Source organism: Euphorbia lathyris, chromosome 5 (genome assembly GCF_963576675.1).
Source record: "Euphorbia lathyris chromosome 5, ddEupLath1.1, whole genome shotgun sequence".
NCBI lineage: Eukaryota > Viridiplantae > Streptophyta > Magnoliopsida > Malpighiales > Euphorbiaceae > Euphorbia > Euphorbia lathyris.
In genome coordinates this window covers 57,831,181-57,852,241 of record NC_088914.1, presented here as the reverse complement: position 1 = coordinate 57,852,241, position 21,061 = coordinate 57,831,181, and the positions used below count along the sequence as shown (strand labels likewise).

Here is a 21,061-nt window from a genome sequence, read left to right as displayed (position 1 = left end):
TACAGTCTCATCTGCTGATTCACCTTGGACTCCTTTACTTTATTGGTTCCCTCGTAGGTGACTTCCAGCTTTTTCCAGATCTCTTGTGCCGACTCACAACCTGAGATTTTATTATATTCTGCAGCATCGAGCGCACAGTGAAGCATATTGATAGCCAAAGCGTGATTTTGAAGCTTCTTAAGATCATCCTCTGTCCATTTGGCCTCAGCTTTTACAACTGTTTGGCCAGACACAACTTCGACAGGTACAAATGGGCCTTGGACTATAGATAGCCAGGCACTCATGTTTGTAGCCTGAATGAAATTTTTCATCCTATTCTTCCAGAAGGTATAGTTTGACCCGAAGAATAGGGGAGGCCTAGTAATGGACAGCCCCTCAGGCAGTATCTGAGTTGTTTGGTTTCCAGGGAGAAACCGAGTGCTATTTTCGCCCATGGTAGGGATCAGCTCAAGGTTGTTAGACCTTTTACAGTGAGCTTTTAAGCTCTGATACCACTTGTTGGTCCCTTGTAAGGTTGCAAGTATAGTTCCAAGGGGGGGTTAGGAACTATTTAAACTTTTTCGCAATTAGGGCAGACTTCTTTTTCTAAGGAAAAAGGTTTTAACAGCGGCGCTGAGTAAACAGCAAGATACTGGCTTAGTCAACTGGTGACTAGGTCAGTTTCTTAGCTTGAGTCAGGAGATAGCACTTAGAGTCTATTCCTGAGCTCAGACGTTTAACGCGCACAACTCAACTTGACCTCTTTACTTGGTCAGTTTTTGGTTATTTTAAGCAAGCAATATATATAAGGAGTTAAAGGTAAGAAATACTTTACTCAGCAGATTTATCCAGGTTCGGCTTCTTCTAAGCCTACGTCCTGTCCCCGGAACACGTTCTGAGATTTCGAATCCTCTACTGAGCTCTTTAAAGGTAGAGCCTCAAACCTTTTACAATCTTAGCAACTGAGTATAACAAGAGTACCTTCCTCTATACCTCTACTCAATCCTAATCTCTTGCTGAGTACTATAACCGAGTACTCAGCCTCTCCTTTCTAATCTCTAGAAATGATAAGTGTTTTATCCTATACAATGATTTGCTAAGACACTTTAGACGATTGAAATAATCACTCTAGACTTTTACACAAATGTATGAATTATAGTGTAAGATTTGCTTTGCTTCTTTGCTTGCAGAACTTATGTAGAAATTTGGTCAGCGTAATAGCTTGATCAAGTTCTGTGTTGAATGAAGCTTCTGATGGCACTATTTATAGAGACGTCTGGGCATCGGTCATTTCGAATTTCGAAATAACCATTGGAGGGAAACGGCTACCTGTCGTTGTCATCCTGACTTGCTCAGAGCTCTCAGCCAATCAGAATTGTGTATCTTCTATCCTCGGTCAGCTCAGCAGACTGTCTCTCCTTTTATGGTAAAGTCAACTGGACAGCATACTGTGTCGTCTGAACTTTACCCAAAGTAGAAATACTTTGTCTGGAGGTTTTCATTAGCCAGCTGCTGTCTTGTACGCTTTGTCGAGACTACTTAGCAGCTTCATCTTGAAGTTGTTCCCGAAGGTCTTCTAGATCCTTCTCTTGCTGAGTTGCGTTTTGTCCAAAGCGACAACGTTTTAACAAACGCGGGCCGAGTTGTACTGAGTTGTTTTACTTGGGCCTTGACTTCCGTATTGGGCTTGGGCCTTTTAATTCTTGTGTCTTATAAACAATTTAACTCAACATTGAACAAACACATTAGTAGAATAAATCAAAGCATTTAAACTTAGTGTGTTTAGAATATGTATTTCAATTATACTTAAACAATTTTGTCAAATCAAAATTATGTGGAAAGGTGTTTCAACAGGATTGACATATCACTGTTGAGACTTGCATGTAATAATGTCTTCTATCGAGACAGAGAGCTGATCTCACAAGCTTCAGATATGCAGATATCTGGACAGTTACATGGATCCAATGAAAGGGGTTCATTAGGATTGGGGACTCGACTTGATACAACATGATGGGTAGATTTATCCTTGTCACCTGTTCATCTCATTGGTATTAATAGGTATAAGTAATCCTAAGACTCAAAGGAATGTTAATTAGTGATTCTGGATTATGGAATGTGATGCTTTGATCCTGTTGTAACACGATCCATAACAGAGATGACTCTGGGGTGTGAACGGTAGACGTTGGGTATCACATGAAGTAATTGCAGGATAGTTATACATTGGATTGAGCATTTGTCACTCTTGATAAATGGGAGATACGTCCAAGGATCGCTTGTGGAAGACTTAACTCTAAATCCTTGCAAGGTGATAACTTAAGACTTGAAATGCAGATTTCACTTAACCTATCTAATTGGAGTTAACTCGGCCTGTACAAGTAAAACGAACGTCTCGCTATATATGACTTGACATTGCTCATAGTCATAAGATTCTGTTCAAGGATGTAGTTGATGAAGGATCGAATTATACTGTAACTAATACGGAAAGGTCAACGACGGAATCAACCTGTTTCTTATAGCTCTGGGGGAATGTTTCGGATCTGCCAATCACAGTTCGCGTACTCATTCCGTTATGCAAAGATTAAATATAATTCTAAGGAATTAATTTAATAGTTGTATACGGCTAGAAGCAATAAGAACCTAATGGGTCACACATAAGACTTGGAGCCCAAAAGAGAAACATATATTAATTAATTGATGGAAGCCCAACTGAGTCCACCAAGGCCCAGTAACATAAGGGGAGGGGGGCGATTTTATGTAGATAAAACATAAAGGAATTAATTTAATTTTGCAATATTAGATTATGATTGCGAATTAAATTAATTATAGGATAAATAAGTTAGGAGGTTTAATGAGATTAAATTGCTTCTATTTTTTTTTTTGGTAGAAAAGGAAAGGAAAGCAAAGCGAAACAAGCAACTACACCGGGATTAGCCTAGGAAAGCTAACCCCAATCCTATCCTCTAAAAGAAGAGGAGAAAGAGCGATAGGGGGAACGGTAAGGGTAGAAACACCTAAGTTATTATTATCTTTATATTATTATCCTATCAATAAGTTATTATTATCTTTATATTTAGATATAATTATAGATAATAATAACAAGAGTATTATTCCAAATATAACTCTTATTAAGTAACCTAATTCTATCTAACTAGAGTTTAGATACAAGAGGTTATTTATACCCCTCCTATTAGCAAATTTCGGCTAACCCTAGTCTCTCCCGCAGACTGAGAATTTCAACCACTACAGTAGAGGACGGAATTCCACCGATTGCTTCCGAATCAATTGATTTCATCTCTTTCTTTTTCTTATTGATCTTGTGTTGATTAATTAGAGGCAATCTATCTTGATTGCTATTACTTGGTTGAGTTCTAATCGTTTACTTATATGTTTTGTTATGTTCATAAATGTAGAAAAGACATACAAAATGAGAAATTCGTTTTGCTTCTCCTACATCAGGTCAGTTCACGATTTCGCGGATTCCCGGAGATTGAACCGTCAGATCGTCGCGATATTTGGACAGGAGCTTCTAGACATATTCTTCCACATTTCCACCGTTGGGATTGTCGTTCGGAGTTCTGGAAGGTCTGTTAGGGTAGGGAAAGATTGGTAGACAGTTTCCATCTCTTTTGAAGTTGTGGGCACTTCGTTTGCAACGGTAGATTGATCGTCATAAAGGTATTTATGTTCAATACCTCATTATATGAAATAACGATTAACGGATCTTGGGAAAGGAAATAGATAAAAAATTTATATTTCCGCTGCCAAACGTTTGTCTATTTTCCTTCATGCCGCACCATCGAAGTACATGGTCCAAGCATTGTCACCTTCTTCGGACTTTTCTTCTTCTTCCCGACAAATAATATCTTCATCTGGAAAATGGGTCTTAAGCGGTTCGTAATCCGGCAATGAATGCTCTGCCAAATGGTCGCCAATTGGCTTTTAGCCCCATTGAATGTTGTCATTAGATTGCTTTTTGATACTGCTCTTGCCACTGAAGAATCTGGTGTCCATTTATTCAGGAGCTATATATGAGAGAGCTGATGGTACTGAATCAGACCAATTAGTACCACCCAAAACCTAGAACCATACAATAAGTACTTTAGGCATAGATACCTCCGTTTTTCTTCTTCCTGGATAGCGAGGAAGCCTAGACTATGATTTCCCCTGGCTAAGAAAAAGCGGATATTCGAGAACTCTCCAATTCACCATTATCGATCGATTTTCTTCTCCTCAGCTCACACAGATCACCGATTTTATTATCTAGCTTCTTCACCAATTTTCTGAGATTTATTTGAACGAGGTTTTCAGCATTATAGATCAATTTATGTTTGTTCTAGCTTCAATTTTCTTACACTAATTATTCAAAATGACTGTGTACTCTGTATTCTAACTAACTGTACCACTTGTTCAGGGGGGTAGATGAGAGTGTGCAAGGAGCCCTTCCGCACACGGCCTCAAACTTATAAGAGCCCCAAAATTTAAGACGTGGTTACTCAAATATAGATATTAGCTTAAATTTAAAATAATAATAATATAATGTAATAAGATCTATTTAAACTCTTTCACTCTATTGAATGCATATGTGATTTAGATATTCAACCATAAAAAATTTACAACCTTACTATTCATTCATTTCTATTTATATTTTCTTAATACAAATTTCTATTAAATATTAAGGGTTTCATAATAATTTAGCACATGGGCCCCAAAAAGTTTAAGACGGCCCTACACTTGTTCCATATAACTATATTATTTGTTCCAACTAAATGTACGATTTGTACCGAGTGAATGTACCATTTGTTAACTATATTATTTGTTCCAACTAAATGTACCATTTGTTTCGAGTGAATATTTGTTCAAGAGGGATATTTATACAAGCCCGTGAAATTACCATGATGACCCCGAGCGTTTTTTCAGAATTTCCATTTATTTACGAAATTACCACACCCCTATATAGAGAAGAGATCAGGTGTGACAGATTTCACCCCTATTTACGAAATTGCCACAGCCTCCCTTCCTTGTCACACCATAAGTCGTGTCACACCATAAGAAATCTGTCACACCTAATCTCTTATATATATATATAAAAGATTGGATGACACTTTTTATATAGAGCTTTAAAGTTGTGTTAGTTAAACAACAAACTAACTAGCATAATTTACTAATTATTTTCTTTAACTTTTTAATTATTACACTTTACACGCTCCTTTGAAACGGAAAAGGGAGAAACATTAATAATCCCCTATGATATGGTATTAAATGGTGTTATAGGTTAACCGAATAAGTCCAAACCCATTGAATGTTATGTCAGGCCAGCCCATCCATCAAGAAGGACCTTTCCAGAACAAATAAAGGAAATGAGCTTCGGATTCCAAAATACACGCTTAATTCAGTACATTACGGAATCATAGATTCCGAGACCAATGATGTGCTGACACGTGTATAAAGGCACAAATTAAGATGAAAATGATTGTCTATAAATAACATGGAGATTATAATCACAGGTACACAATTCCTTACTATACATATATACCAAATTACTTTCAAGTTACGTATTCTCCATACTGACTTAAGCATCGGAGAGGGTTCGCCGGTCTCCGGCTCCTGTTTGACAGTTTCCTTCCTCCTCAGGTGAATTGAAGCTAGCAAACAGGAAGTAATCGATATTCCGATATCACCATATTTTTGGCAATGTTAGGACCATGTGATGGTATGAAAGAGTCGAAGATTTTTGTCCGGAGCCAAAATCCTTCACCTACCATACTAAAATGTATTTTTGGGCTACTTGGAGGGTCAATGTCCCTCACAACCACAATGTCAGTTCGTCCTAACTAACAATGGTCTGCTTCTTTGATTTCCAATAAACGAGAGGAAAACCGCAAAAAAATACAATATCCCAATCACTTTAAAAATGTAATATCGCAATTCAATTTCATTTTATTTGATTTTTCTATAACAATTATTATTATTATTATTGTGCTTTTGTATATTAATGAATCGGTTTGATTATTTAATCAAATAATTTTGAAAATGAGGATGTAGTTATGATTAAAATATTTGATGATACCACTTTTCGAAAAGGATCCATCCAACTTATATTTGGATTAGAATGTCGAGCTATAAGCAATTCATATAAGTAATAACACCCTTATTATAAAATCCAAACTACAAGTCGCTTAATTCATTACCTCCTTGAAAAATAAAATAGTGATAATAAAAGAAATAAATATAATGTGACCATATTATGTTTTTAATAAAATTGTGAACCCACATTTGACCGTTGCAAAAGAAATAATATTTATAGTAATCTTAAGTAATTACATATTTGGTAGAAGCAAGATGCAAGCCTTTGATTTTTTAAAAGACAGAATTTGGAAACGTATCAATAGTTGGAAAGAAAAATACTTGTCTCGAGCAGGGAAGGAGATTCTCATCAAATCTGTGCTACAATCTATTCCCACCTACATAATGAGCATTTTTCTTATGCCAAATGAGTTCTGTAATGATGTTAATAATATGTTGAACAGGTTCAGGTGGAATTCATCGGGCTCTACATCAGGTGGAATTCACTGAAAGGCTTGGGATAAGTTGTGTTGGCCAAAATCAAATGGAGGACTGGGCTTCCGTGACATTCACAAATTTAATCTTGCACTGTTGGCTAAGCAAAGTTGGCGGCTTGTTCGACATCCGAATTCATTGGTTGCTCAATTATTGAAAGCACGTTATTTTTCTAATGTTGATTTCTTACAAGCTTCTTTAGGGCATAACCCTTCTTTCGTATGGCGTAGCATCATGGCGGGTCGTGATTTATTGATTGAGGGGCTAAGATGGAAGATTGGCAATGGAGAGTCCAGTTCCATCTGGAATATTCCATGGCTTCCTGACGATCAGAATCCGTATCCCACGAGTTCGATAGCTGCATCATTACAAACAGGCCTTGTGAAAGACTTAATGAATGATTATGGGGGATGGAATGAAGAGATCATCAGCAGTAATTTTAGTAGTCGTGATGCTGCGCTTATTCGTTCCATTCCTATCAGACGTAGGAGGGAAGAAGATGGATGGTTCTGGCCGAAGGATAAATCTGGAGCGTACACGGTAAGAAGCGGATACTTTCAAGCATTGGGACCAATACCGATGTCTCTGATAAATACAAATCGAATCAACTGGAATTTAATTTGGAACCTGAAGGTAGCACCAAAAATTAAGAATTGTCTATGGAGAATATTTACTAACTGTTTACCAACGCTAAACAACCTTGCATCCCGCCATAGCTCTCTTCCTAATTGCTGCCCCATTTGTGGCGCATTTGGGGAAAATGAATTTCATGTTTTCATCGGGTGTCCATGGGCGTATCAAGTTTGGCAAATTTTTTTCCAAGATAATCGAATGGATCAGATTACCAGCTTCATTCAGTGGTTTATCAGTCTCCTTGAAGATGCAACGAGCGATTGTAATCGTATCGCAATGATATGTTGGCAATTATGGAAGGCGCAAAATGACAAAGTATGGAACGATAAGCTTTGCACCCCTGAGGAAATATGTCATTCGGCAGCAACAGAACTTGTGGCTTGGCAGGCTGCATAGAATTGTCATCCGAGTCAGGCTACTCCATATTCAAATGCTCAGAGTAAGTGGAAAAATCCCAACGTCGGCAACTTCATATGCAATATTGACGAATGCATTGATAACCAAAATAATTTCTGTTCATATGGTTTTCTTCTACGAGATCACCAAGGACGATGTTTTGCGGCTCGTATGGGTTATCTTGCAGATACAGTTAATCCTCCCTTGGCAGAGGCTATGGCGATCCGCGAAGCGTTATCATGGGTCAAGGATTTCAATCTAGGACACGTTGAATTTCAATCTGATTGTTTGGCGGTGGTTCGAGATATTCAACATCAAAACATTCGATTATCATATTTGTCTGATGTTATTTGTGAGTGTTGTGATTTATTACGAGATTTGAACACTTGTTCTATCTCTTTTGTGAAACGATCAGCGAAGTTAGCAGCCCATAGTCTTGCTAAGGTTGTTACTTCTAGTTCTGTTCGTGGTGAGTGGGCTTGTCCACCATCGTTTATACTTGATGTTCTATCTTCTGATTTAAAATAATAATAAGTTATGTTTTATTAAAAAAAAAAGTAATTACATATTTATATATTTTCCCAATTAATCAACAGATTTGATATATATTCAAAATCTTGACATTAAAACATTTTTGGAAACAATTAAATGTAACGGCTTTATAAGAAAATTAGTTAGTTCAATCAATTTAGTAAATAATTAAGCTTCTAAAAACAAAGTTGTAGTCAAAACTTGAAAAATTCAACTCCCTCACTTATTATCTTGCTACCGTCCTCCAGTTTAATTCTATAATTTGATTATTAGTAATAAGAAGAAAATTAACAATATTTTAAAAATGAAATTATATATACATATATAACCTAAAAATTAAAATAAAATATCTGATATGAATCTTATATTATGAATCCAAAAATGCCAATCATCATTAAGAATATTTAATTGATTTTTCAACATGAAAAAAACCCAATATCTATATTGTAATTCTCTCAAGAATCATTTATTATTGATAAATTACTAAATAGACATAGTTTAACCGATTTATAAAGACGGTTTTCATAGTTTAAAAGTTTGTAAATAAATGGTGTATACTTTATGAATTTATTTTATAGTTAAAAAGATATATGAGTCAATTTTTTAACTACACAATACGTGTGATTTAGTTAATTTGCAAAACTAGACCTTGAATTTTGGATAATTTGTATAGTCATTTTTTACTCCAAATCGCTCTGTTTTAGGATAAAAAGTCATGACAATAAATTTTTAAGAAATGACTGAATTTGTAAACCCCAAAAAGCATATACCAATATTTGCCAACTTTTAAACCATATGTATTGTCTTTATAAATCGACCAAACTAAAAAACTTATTTTTACATTTTCCCTAAATTTCATTTTTTCGTTATTATTTTATTTTTCATGTTAATGTTTTTATGAAGGTAACCTATAACAAAATTATTACACATCGCTTTCAGTATGTAGGTACTAGGTATACAACCATTTATAAACTTATTTCTTAATGATAAATAAAATAAAATGTTTAGATAGAATATTACGTGGTTTAAAAGTTTGCAAATAGAAGTCTATGATATGTTTTATTTACAAACGAAGTATTTCAAATTACATTGTTAAGTTCTGATTACAACAAATGCTATTTTTATCTTAAAAAAATTATTTTTACATATCGACAATCATAACTTCCTCAAAAAAAAAAAAACACAACTTCCTAAATTAAAATCATAAATCATATGGTGAAATTTTTATATTTTTTACTAATTTGATAATTTATAAACTAAATTAATTAATATATAAGTACATTTTATATAAGTGTAATTCGATTTTCGGGTCTGTATTTTGTTAATATCTAAATATAATTTAATAAAAAAATTCTATAATGAAAATTTAAATAATATATATTGTAAAAATAACATATCACGTACCTTTATTTGTAAACTTTTTAACCACAGATTTCTATTTACAAATGGGATAAACCACAATCATTATTTTTATAAGTTGAATTTTTTTAATTAATATTATAATTATATTAATTAAATATATAAATTAATAGTAATATTGAACAAATATATATATATATATATAATTTATTAGTAGTTTTAGAGATTAAAGGGTAATGCAGTCATCCTTTGCCCATTTTAAGAATAAAAATTCGATTTTGATCGAATGGATAGAGGTTGAAACCCCCACTCTTAATTAAGGATGAAAGAACCTCTACTGTTCCACCACATCCCTTGGATTAGTTTTAGCACTATTAGAACATCTCCAATAAAGGGTGCCTAAAAGAGTGCCAGCTGATGTGACATTTTAGTTTGACAATTTTTAAAAGGTGTCTACTATTCGAGTGATGGTGGTTGCCAAAAAAGTTGCAAAAAAGACCTTGAAGCAAGGTTGCCAAACATTTTTTAATATAAAAAAATTTGATTTACTTGAATACTATTGGTTCACATTTTTGATAACTTTCTCTCTCATTTTACTATTGGTTGATAATATTTATAATTAAATAAAATTATATATTAAGTAATGATTTGTGGAGTCATTGTGCCAACTTTTAAAGTTGCTTTACTATTGGAGCATTTTTAAATAAAAGTTGCCAAAAGTAATGTGAATTACTAAATTAATAAAATATTATATTTTAGTATGATTTGTTAATTTTTGACACTATTTGAAGCAACCTCTATTGGAGATGCTCTTAGCTCATCTCTAATAAAGGTTGTTCAAAAAAGTGCCAGCTAATTTGACATTGAGTTTGACAACTTTTAAAGGATGTGTACTATTGGAGTGGTAGTTGGTGTCAAGAAGGTTGTCAAAAGATGCCAATTTTTGGCAATCTTGCTTCAAGGTTGCCAATTTTTTTTAATATAAAAAATGATTTACTTGAATACTATTGGTGTACCTTTTTGATGAATTTCTCTATCATTTTGATGAATTTTTCTATCATTTTACTATTAGTTGACAATATTTATAATTAAAATAAATTATATATTAAATAATGATTTGTGAGATCATTGTGACAACTTTTAAAGTTGCTTTCAATTTAAATACTTTTAAACAAAAATTATCAAAAGTGATGTGAATTATTAAAATAATAAAATATTATATTTTAATATGATACGTTAAGTTTTAGCACTTTTTAAAGCCTCTTAAATGCATTAAACTAAATTTATTTATCAGGGGAAAATTATATAACTAGTCAAATATTACTAACTCAGTCATAAGCTACTGGTAACTACAACTACAAAGTAGACTGAACTTAACAGTATTTTATTTATTCTAAAAAAACAATTTTTAAGTTTCTTGATTTTTAGGAAAAAAAACATACTCAGGTTCTGCAATTCCTCAAAATAATTGCTTTTTTTGGATGGAAACAAAAAATTCAAACTTTAATAAATACTTAGTAAAATTTTCGGTTTCAAAAGATGTCTACGTACACAGAGCGCATGAAGAACAACACCTTCGCTTTCAATCATGCTGTTGCCTTTTTCTTCCATTGCCTCTTTTTAGAACACAAAGCAGAGCTAAATTTCATCTGGGCGTCAGTGGTTCACTCAAAAATCTCATCTTGAAATTCCACATTTTGTTGATCTTTAATTACTTCCAATTTGATAGATTTTCATTTTTTGAATTCAAAATTCTCCACTTTCTCTGGCCGCTCGTCTATATAGGTTTCCTTTATCTGTGTGATAACGATGAAGTTTGCAGAATTGAGAATGTTTTCAGGGGTTATGGTGTTTGCTTGCATGGCTTCGTTTTCCATGGCTAATACCGATTTTGGTTTCTTCTACACTGATATTCCAGATGGTAATTATTCTGTTTTGCTCTTTATATTCTAAGCATTTTTCTTTTGTGTTTTCAGTAGCTTAACATGCAATATTTTTTATTCCAGTTGAGGCGATAAATGGGTTGTTCGTTTCATTGAACTTTCCTGATTTGAGAGGGTGGGTTGCTGTTGGAGGAGACCCTTGTTTAGATAATTGGGAAGGTGTCAACTGTGTCCTCATGAACATAACCTCACTGTATGTTCAATTTTCTCTTTTGTTTCTTTGAATTTGGTCTCAAGGGTGCCAATTTCGGGTTATCATCTGAGAAATTGCTCAAATTTCATCTTTACAGGAAACTGAGCGGCAAGAATTTAGGGGGAAACTTGGAGAATAGCTTGGGGCTATTTGCATCAATCATAGATATGTAAGTTCTATTACTTAATAAAACTTTCATCTTTACAGGAAACTGAGTGGCATGAATTTGTTCATATTCACTTGTTTGAATCTTGTTTGTGATGTGATGTCAATGAGGTTTTTGATATTTGATTATAAAAAAACTGTTACTTGTGATCAATTTAAGTGGTCATAGTCATTCAGGTTGATTAGATTATTAGGCAACTGAAGTAAACCAATTGTTTAAAATTTTCAATTTAACTATAATTGTTTTCTATGTCACGATGCAGAGATCTAAGCAATAATAGTATCGGAGGGAGTATTCCATCCGTGTTACCCCCTAACTTGTTGAACTTGTAAGCAATTCTCAACCTTAATTCATTTTTTAAGGTTGTTTTAGTTCCCTAATTGGTATTATTTCAATGGAAGCATAGTTCAATTGTCATACTATCTTCTCAGGTCACTGGATAAAAATAATCTAAGCGGAGCAATACCAGACGCCTTTGAACTAATGACCAGTTTGACAAATTTGTATGGCATTTTAACTTATTCTTGTAGATAAAATGTTTTGATTAGCTCTTGAGATTTGGCTTCTAATCATACATCATTGTGCAGGGACCTGTCAGCTAACAATTTAAGTGGTCAGCTACCTCCATCGTTCGGGAATTTGTCATCTATAAACTCATTGTGAGGGGTTCAACTACATTTATTGGTCTAATTTCCATATTTTTCGTATTTTGATGAGTTAAATATATCTCTGTATTGCAGACATTTGCAGAATAATACACTTACGGGCGTCCTTGATGTTTTACAGGATATTCCTCTTCTTGATTTGTAACTTTCTAACTACCCTTTCTTAGAATCCTTTAGCTTAATGTCTTAAATAGCTGACGATTTGTCAATATATTTTTGAATAGGAATGTTGAGAACAATCTATTTTCAGGCCCTATACCTGTAAAACTGCTCAAAGTTCCAAATTTCAGGTGAATATTTGTGTATATCTTCAGGGTATTTGATTTATCGTCTCTTTCTACCTGGTTGGTAAATGGCTTATTGTTCTTCGTTGCAGAAAAGATGGCAACCCGTTTAATACAACCGTGATTTCTTCTCCTCCTCTCGCATTCCCTCCATTATCAGTCACGGAACCAGGGTCTGCAGAAACACCAAAGGGACCAGGATACTCGCCGACTGCCTTACAAGCACAAAAGCCTGAAAAAATAAAGGCAGTTTATACAAGCAAGAGAGCCATTATGGTCACTGTTTCGGTTGTGGTGGTAGTACTCGTAGTAGTAGGATCATGCCTTTTATTGTTAGCGTGCTTTAAAAGACGACAAGCGAATAATAACGGTGTAGAGAAGCCAAACAATATTCAAGTAGAGAAAGGTAAACTTGTTTATTATTTATCTGTGAGTTTGGTGAATCACATGAATCGGATTTGCTTACTCACGTAACATTTCCTTTAATGCTCTTGTTTATGCTTAAATTTCTTATTGCTTGAGAATTGGCCTTTTGAGCAGTTCCAAAAGGTTTGGTTGCAACTCTAAGAGATCAGTTTCAACTGGATAAAAAAAAATTGGAGAAAAGTTTGAAGCTTCGGGATGAACATGTAATAGATATGACAAGAGTGCCTACACGGTCAAGGAATACTATGGAACATGATATAGATGCGAAGTTTATCCCGCTACAACCACCGCCTCCTCCTCCTCCATGCCTTCCTGGTAACAAAGTTATTGGCAATTTGGTTGTGCATGAAGAAATATGTACAAGAAGTTCATCAATTAAGAGCTTGACGTCTACAAGTTCCGTAAAGATTTTCAGCATTGCAACACTTCAGCAGTATACAAATAGTTTTTCGGAGGAAAAATTATTAGGAAAAGGCACATTTGGCAGTGTATACAATGCTGAGCTTCCTGATGGAAAGGCGAGATTCTTTTGTTTCTTGTTTTTATTCTCGTTTTATGCATGATGGTGAAAGCTTCAATTATGACCCTGATATATTATTAACCTTTGCTTTTCTTTTAATAGTTATTGGCAGTGAAGAAGCTGAACAATATGGCGACCAGGCAACAGACAGACGAGGAATTCATTGACCTAGTCTCGTCCATTTCTAAAATCCGGCATGCCAATATTGTTGAACTTGTGGGTTACTGTAACGAGCATGGGCAACGGTTTCTTGTTCACGAGTTTTGCCTAATGGGGACGCTTCATGATGCACTACATGTGGATACCGAGATCCACAGTAAACTCTCATGGAATGCACGTGTCCGCATCGCACTTGGAGCTGCTAGAGCCCTACAGTAAGTAATCATTGTTGTCTCAAAACCCCCTATATAATGAGATAAGTTCGGTTGTCGCTTATTTAGCATAAAGATTTTGTCTTTTAGAGCTCTACAGTAAGTAGTCAATGTTCTCTCAAAACCCTGTATAACGAGATAAGTTCAGTTGTCGCTTATCTAGCATAAAGATTTCGCATTTTTTCAATTGTCATTGCCAAACTAATCTTTCTTTGTTTTGCAAGATATCTGCATGAAGTCTGCCAGCCGCCAATAGTACACCAGAATTTTAGATCCGGCAATATTCTCCTTGATGATAAGCTTGCTGCATGCGTCTCAGATTGCGGATTAGCCCATCTATCGTCCGGGTATGCAAGTGAGGTAATAAACTTTTGCTTCGCACCTCCAAGTTACAACAATACATGCTTTCAACTTATTTAGTTATTGATCAATTAAGTTTGATTTTCAGTTAGCAGGACGCCTCCTTAGTTCTAATGGGTATGCTGCACCGGAATTTGAGTTGGGAAGTTATACTTGCAAGAGCGATATATATAGTTTTGGAGTTGTAATGCTCGAACTCCTCACCGGAAGGAAGTCCTATGACAAGTTAGTAATCTAATATTTATTTGCAGAATCTAATATTCTATAAAATAAACTAAACTAAACCTTAACATTTTTGTGTAGGTCACTTAGTCGATTTGAACAATCCTTAGTTCAATGGGCGAGTTCTCGCCTTCATGATATTGATTCACTATCCGGAATGGTTGACACCACTTTAAACGGAGCATATACAGCCAAGGCATTATCGCGGTTCGCTGATATAATAGCCAGATGTGTGCAGGTGAGTTTGAGTCTCTTTCAAGACAATATTTGGCTCATTTTCTTGTCGATTTTTGTAATTTGAAATGGCTTTTCGTTATCAATAGGCGGAGCCAGAATTCCGGCCAGGCATGTCGGAAATCGTCCAGGATCTGCTGCACATGATTTGAAGGGATTTGAGAGATGAGTAGAGCACTCAGCTGATAAATTAGAACTCAAGATTTTGTTAAGGTAGGAGTTGTTAGAAGATTATTTATAATGTGAAAAAACATATACTCCGTTTTGGCATAGGTTTTTATTTATTTATTTATTTATTCCTTATATTGTTTTTGCCCATTTGTTAATATAAAATATCAGTTTGTTTTGGTTGAATTTAACTTGCCATTGTAATTACTTTTGCTTGTATCAAATTTGCCATTTGTTCATATGTTTACCGATCCATGTAGCTTTACTTCCAAAATAGTTAGAAGTGGTAAAAAAAAAATTTCACAATCAAGATCAATTTTAAATTACCACGTCTTAACATAAATTTGAATTGGCTGGTTAGACATTCTAAATACTTTTATCGATAAATTGAAGCAATTTCGTATATTTTGGCGGATGGTTTTTAATTGTGTAAATAATATAGTAAAACAGCAAGAGATATAAAAACTTATTTAGAGTAAAATAACAAGAGATGCAAAAACTTATTTGGAGTAAAAAATAAATAGTATGTACTAAAACGAGAGCCAAACGAGCATTTTTTTTCCTTCAAGCTATACCGTTATTTTTCAATTCTCACTAAATATTTTATATTTACTCTTTGGATTGGAGTAAAACACCAAGAGAAACAACTTTTCAATTCTCACTAAATATTTTATATTTACTCTTTGGATTGGAGTAAAACACCAAGAGATACAAAAAGTTGTTTGGAGTAAAAAATAAATAGTATATACGAAAGCGAGAACAAACGACTTTGCACAATTTTATTGCTTCCACATTTACAATGATATTTGATCATTAACTTTTCAGGTTACTTTTTCGTTTTTTTAATACCTTTCTCAACTTTCTTATCATCATAATGCGACTTTTTCAATGACTCTTTCTTCTATTTTTTCAAAAAACCACCAGCCTTAACAAATATTTTTTCTCTTCCCAATGATGTGCGTGGCGCCTAGGTAGAGCTTATGAAATATATGTTATGATAAGTTCGTTATGCCTATGGGTGTGGTCTTCCTAAATGTTCTATCTCTACTAGACGCTACTACTTAGGGACAAGTGTACCCCGTCGTATCAAGTAATAATCCGGTTAAGACCGGGTATCGAATCCACGGGATTTATAACTACAAGTATTAAACGACTCGGTTTTATACGTTATCCAAGCGGTGAATACTTTGAGTTGATTTGAGAAACAACTACAAACTACTCCTAACTATAAGTGAGATAAATTTATATAACAAAAACTCTACGAAGTGATATGGATGGTGATAAGTTATAAATATGATAAACAATGACTCCCAATATATACGGTTAATGATTTACTCTTGCAATGACGACTACGTGTAGTGTAACTGACCCGTGAAGTACTTAGACTACGTGGTTCCTAGTCAAGGCGTGTCTAATGCTTGGGATTAGAAATTAGGGCCCGTAAGTTCCATGGCTTGTCAATTCCTACAGTTTCCGATGCGTCACTTCCGGTAAGGCAACACCTATATGAATCCCTAAAGATAGCCTGAATGGCGTCGGAAATCGCGTTCCCCTACACAATAATCAATTACGAATATCAAAACAAGTAACAAACATCAACACGTATATAGCAAAAGAAATCGTAAATCATATGTTATAAATATGGAATACAACCAAGCCTAGTACATAGGAAGAGTACAAGCTAATTAGCAAGTGAAAAGGGAAGAATCCACCCTCGGAACTAGCTAACCGGACTCAAGGCCGTCTGTTAGGACTTGGAGGTGGAACTCTCGAGCATGGTGAACGGAGATGGAACGGAACTTTGACGGAATGCCGGAATAAACGAACAAGCTCTCAAGGTGATAGAGTTTTGCTATGTAAAATCTGAATTATAAATCTAAAACTATATATCAAACTCTATGAATAATTCTGAATGCCTAAATGAGTGCTAATCACTCTTATTTATACACATCAAGCTAGGGGTAAAATTGTAAATTCACAAGATACAAGCATGGAGATACATTATTTCTGCAGAATTCCCATGACACGCCCCGCGTATGGTAGGGGACGCCCCGCGTACTGGCCCATTTCGTCAATAATTCCTGCATGTGGACCAAATTCAGATCTTGTTGTCTCAACCACGCCCCGCGTAGACTGGGGTACGCCCCGCGTGGTTGAGCTCCTGAGACTTAGTAGCTTGAATTAGGTCTTTTACGCCACGCGTAGCCTGAAGAACGCCCCGCGTATATGAGTCCCTGGATCTTTTAGATTGACAAACTCCCATATACGCCTCGCGTGTAAGGTGGGACGCCCCGCGTAATAGCAGTTGACTTGGGAGACCATGCAGTCTGACTTTCATGATTGATCTTATCATCTCTGACTGGATGTCCCACGCCCCGCGTGGAGGTTGATACGCCCCGCGTATCAGTGGGTTAGTCCCACGTGGTGCCTGTGGATTGAGCAATTATTTCTGACTGGATGTCCCACGCCCCGCGTGGAGGTTGATACGCCCTGCGTATGTCGGTGGGATTTTGCTCCTTACTCGTACCTGAAATGCAATTCTCGAGAGCCGAGTTAGCTTGACGTTTTATTTTCTAAAATGAAGACAATTAACCGAAAGTGCGGAATTTATTTTTATTTCGTTATTTTATTAAAAACTCGTTATTTTTGTAATTAAATTTATTTAATTGGTCCTAAATTAAGCCGTAAACCACGCTAAAAGATAGGGACGAAACGACCCTACCAACCTCCTCAGACTTTAAAGTTTTACTTGTCCTCAAGTAAACTAAACCAAAACCCGTTAAAGGACTAACCAAACTAGCAAACCTCTCGATTTAACCAAGTGACCGACCCCAACTAAGCATTTGTACAAATAAGCATTTGGAAAGCACATATGTAAACGATGCTTATGAAGCCGCAATCTGATTATCAATATTCACATTTTAACTAAAAGAGGCATATTTAACCGAACAAACTTGAAGGGGATAGTGTGTAAAACACCTCACAAATAGTGGTTCACTCCATCACACAATTTTTTTGGTGGGTCGGTGTTTATACTCTCTTCTTTATACTTACTCAAAATCATACCGAGTTTGCATGTTCATCCGGGTTTTTCCATCCTTGTTATGGTTGACAACATTAAAAATGAGCTCGGAGTGGGTTGTAATGTATGTGAGGCTTTTTAGTAGTTAGGGGTTAATTTTTAGGAACTCGAGTTCAAACACCAAATTTGGTAATTGCATCGTGTCTCTATTGATTTATTCTAGCAAGTAGAGATGGTCTTGAAATTGCTCGATGGAGCTTGAAAATGCCTACTACTCTCTTTTCTTCTTTTTTTTTCTTTTTTTTTTTTAATTTCTTGAGAGAGGCACAAAAACGATTTCAAGTTGTATTTTCTTGCTAGGGGTTTTGCTTTTTTTTTCTTTTTTTCTTTTTGGGTTTTTGTTGCACTTGATTTTATTCGGTATTTGAACGAGAGGAAAAAGGGTTAAGTGTTAAAATGGGTATTAGCAAATAAATTGGTTAATAGGCTCGAGGGGGCTTCCTAAAGGTTTATAAAAAACGAGAAAAAAAATCAACAAGAAAGAATTAGCCTAAGTGAACTCGTTTTATCATCTATTGTTCTTTCACCAAAACGAATGTACTTAACTCGGTATTTAGTGCAAACTCTATGAATTGAGTGAAGCAAAAGCACACAAAATGTCAAGAAAAGTAGAGCTTTTTGATGTTCGCTCTTTAGGCTCAAAAATAGCTCACATGATATTTAGGTTCTTTTGTGTTTTTCAAACTTCCCTAAAAGTTGAAGTTCGATCGTATATGCCTTTAATAGTTAACATATGAATTAAAGAATCAAATATAAGCCAATTATCACAAAGTAAACTCAGTGTAATCCTAGTATTTTAAGTGTACAAATAACATTGCTCGGGTCTTACACTAAAACTAGTTGGCATGCCAAATTCAAGTTCGAGTTTAAATCTACATAAAGAGCAAATAACGAAGCTTAATTTCGGACGAAGTATACAATTATTATTATTTTTTATTTATTTTTTCAAACACTAATTTTTTTCTTTTTGTTATTTTATCATTTTTCTATTTTTTTTATTTATACGAGGGTTGTCTACACTATCCCTCCTCACACTTAAAAACGCAATAAGTTCCAACATTGCGAAATAAATTTAAAGTACAAAAGAGTAAGGTGTAGAAGACTCCCTCAACAATCTTCCGGTGGTGGTCGATACGAAATGTTCCGCTCCCGATAGTAATGACTTGTGAGGTATTCGAGGTATCAATTCTCGAACTCGGTTGGCATTTATTTAGAATATGAAATTTAAAATTTAAATTGGGTTGTAAAAATATTAATGTAAATTTTTTTTTTATTATTATATATATATATATATATTTTTTTCTTATTAAAAAAAATTAGAGAAGAAAGAAAAATAAAAATTCAACCCGTTGCGGCCGGCGGGCGTCGCTCAGCGGCAGTGCCCAGCGCTGGGCAGCGCTGCACGCCTAGCGGGCCCGAGCCTTTGGAGCTGCCGCAGCAATGCACGCGAGGCATGGGCTGCGGCACGCCCCGCGGGCCCGAGCCTCTGGAACTCTCGCAGCATGGCACGCCCCGCGGGCCTGAGCCTCTGGAACTCCCGCATCATGGCACACGGGGCGTGGGCAGCGGCCAGCAGCAATTTTTTTTTTTTTAAATTTTACTTTTATTTTAAATCACCATATATATATTATATATATTCCAAAAATAAAAAGTAAAATAAAATAAAATAATAATTTTTTTATTTTTTTATTTTTTTAATTTTTGTTTTACTTTTGCCAACATCAATACTTACAATTCTCTTCCAAATCGCCACACCGAATTGACACAAAATTACGTGAAAATCTAATAAAATATAAAAAAAATAATTAAGCACACAAAAATAACTTAAATGTAAAAACTTAAAAGGTAAATTAAAGACATAAAATTAAACTTTATCCGAGCTTGGGTTGCCTCCCAAGAAGCGCTACTGATAACATTGGGATATTATCCAAAGGATCAAAGGAGATATTTACCCAAACGACCGCGTATTGAACCGGTCAAAAAGGCCATGGCGTATCAAGCAACGACATCCGATGGGCGGATCACCGAGACTCCGCCATATAAGATCCGTAGTCAAACCTACGTTAGATTCGCCTTCACCCTTCGATCCGCCAGCTGAACAGCTGAGCCGATTCCTCAATAAATGCAATTAATGAGCTATTAATGAGCTAAAGGCCATACTTAAAGGAAACCAGTAACCGCCATTAATGGTGCATTAATGGAGACTTTCAAGTTACTAAAGGTTACAACTTCATGACTATATATATAGCTTGCATCTCAAGCTATCGAGGTACACATTCTCACATCCCTAACACCCTAATTTGTCAATTCAGTTTATTCCTCCATTCTCTATACTGACTTTGGCATCGGAGCTTCCCCCTGTCGAACCCAACGACGCCCCCACAGGGACAGAAGCTAATCGGAAATTCTCCACTAGTCATCAATTGGTGCGGTGAACGTGGAACCCTAATCAGATAAGGGTTTCGTACACATTATAAGACATGACGAGTGGAGGGTCTGATCCCTCCTCAGGGATTGAAACGCCCTTAGTAACCCCATCATCCAATCCTGTTACGAATGCTGGTCGCATTGATCCCTCTTCAGGGATTGAAGCTCCTACGGTACATGGTGAAGGAAGTATGTCACCTGACACATTTCTTGAAATATGTGAGGGATCCATAGGAAAAGAGTTTGGCCCTGAGATGGAACACCGCTTAAGGTCGTACATGTTAATTCCCCCGCTTCGACGTACGGCACCAACTCCTACGGCATCCCAATGGAAAAATGTCACCATAGGACCCAACGCTCGTGATTCGTCGTTTTTTCACTCTCAACCTGCGGATTCCACGGTAATTACTTCTATGGCAGCCGATGGCCCGCCATTAAATCGGCGACTGTTTTCTGACGGAGCGCAAGGGAGTTGGAGAAATGATCAAGCTTTTCCTGAGGGACCTGCAAACCCAAGGCTTAACATTGGCGGGACTCGAGCTCT

The 21,061-nt window shown here is 35.6% G+C and overlaps 1 protein-coding gene across 1 annotated transcript; it reads left to right on the top strand.

The window, feature by feature from the left end:
- The first annotated feature begins 10,951 nt into the window (after positions 1-10,951).
- LOC136228668 (protein STRUBBELIG-RECEPTOR FAMILY 3-like) lies at positions 10,952-15,194 on the top strand. The gene is made up of 16 exons (XM_066017111.1): positions 10,952-11,118; positions 11,242-11,377; positions 11,463-11,592; positions 11,690-11,761; positions 12,021-12,086; positions 12,190-12,261; positions 12,346-12,417; positions 12,499-12,564; positions 12,648-12,713; positions 12,800-13,113; positions 13,248-13,651; positions 13,756-14,027; positions 14,249-14,384; positions 14,473-14,609; positions 14,688-14,844; positions 14,930-15,194. The coding sequence occupies exons 1-16, from the start codon at positions 10,996-10,998 to the stop codon at positions 14,990-14,992; spliced, it is 2,286 nt and encodes a 761-aa protein (XP_065873183.1). The 5' UTR covers positions 10,952-10,995; the 3' UTR covers positions 14,993-15,194.
- The last annotated feature ends 5,867 nt before the right edge of the window (positions 15,195-21,061 follow it).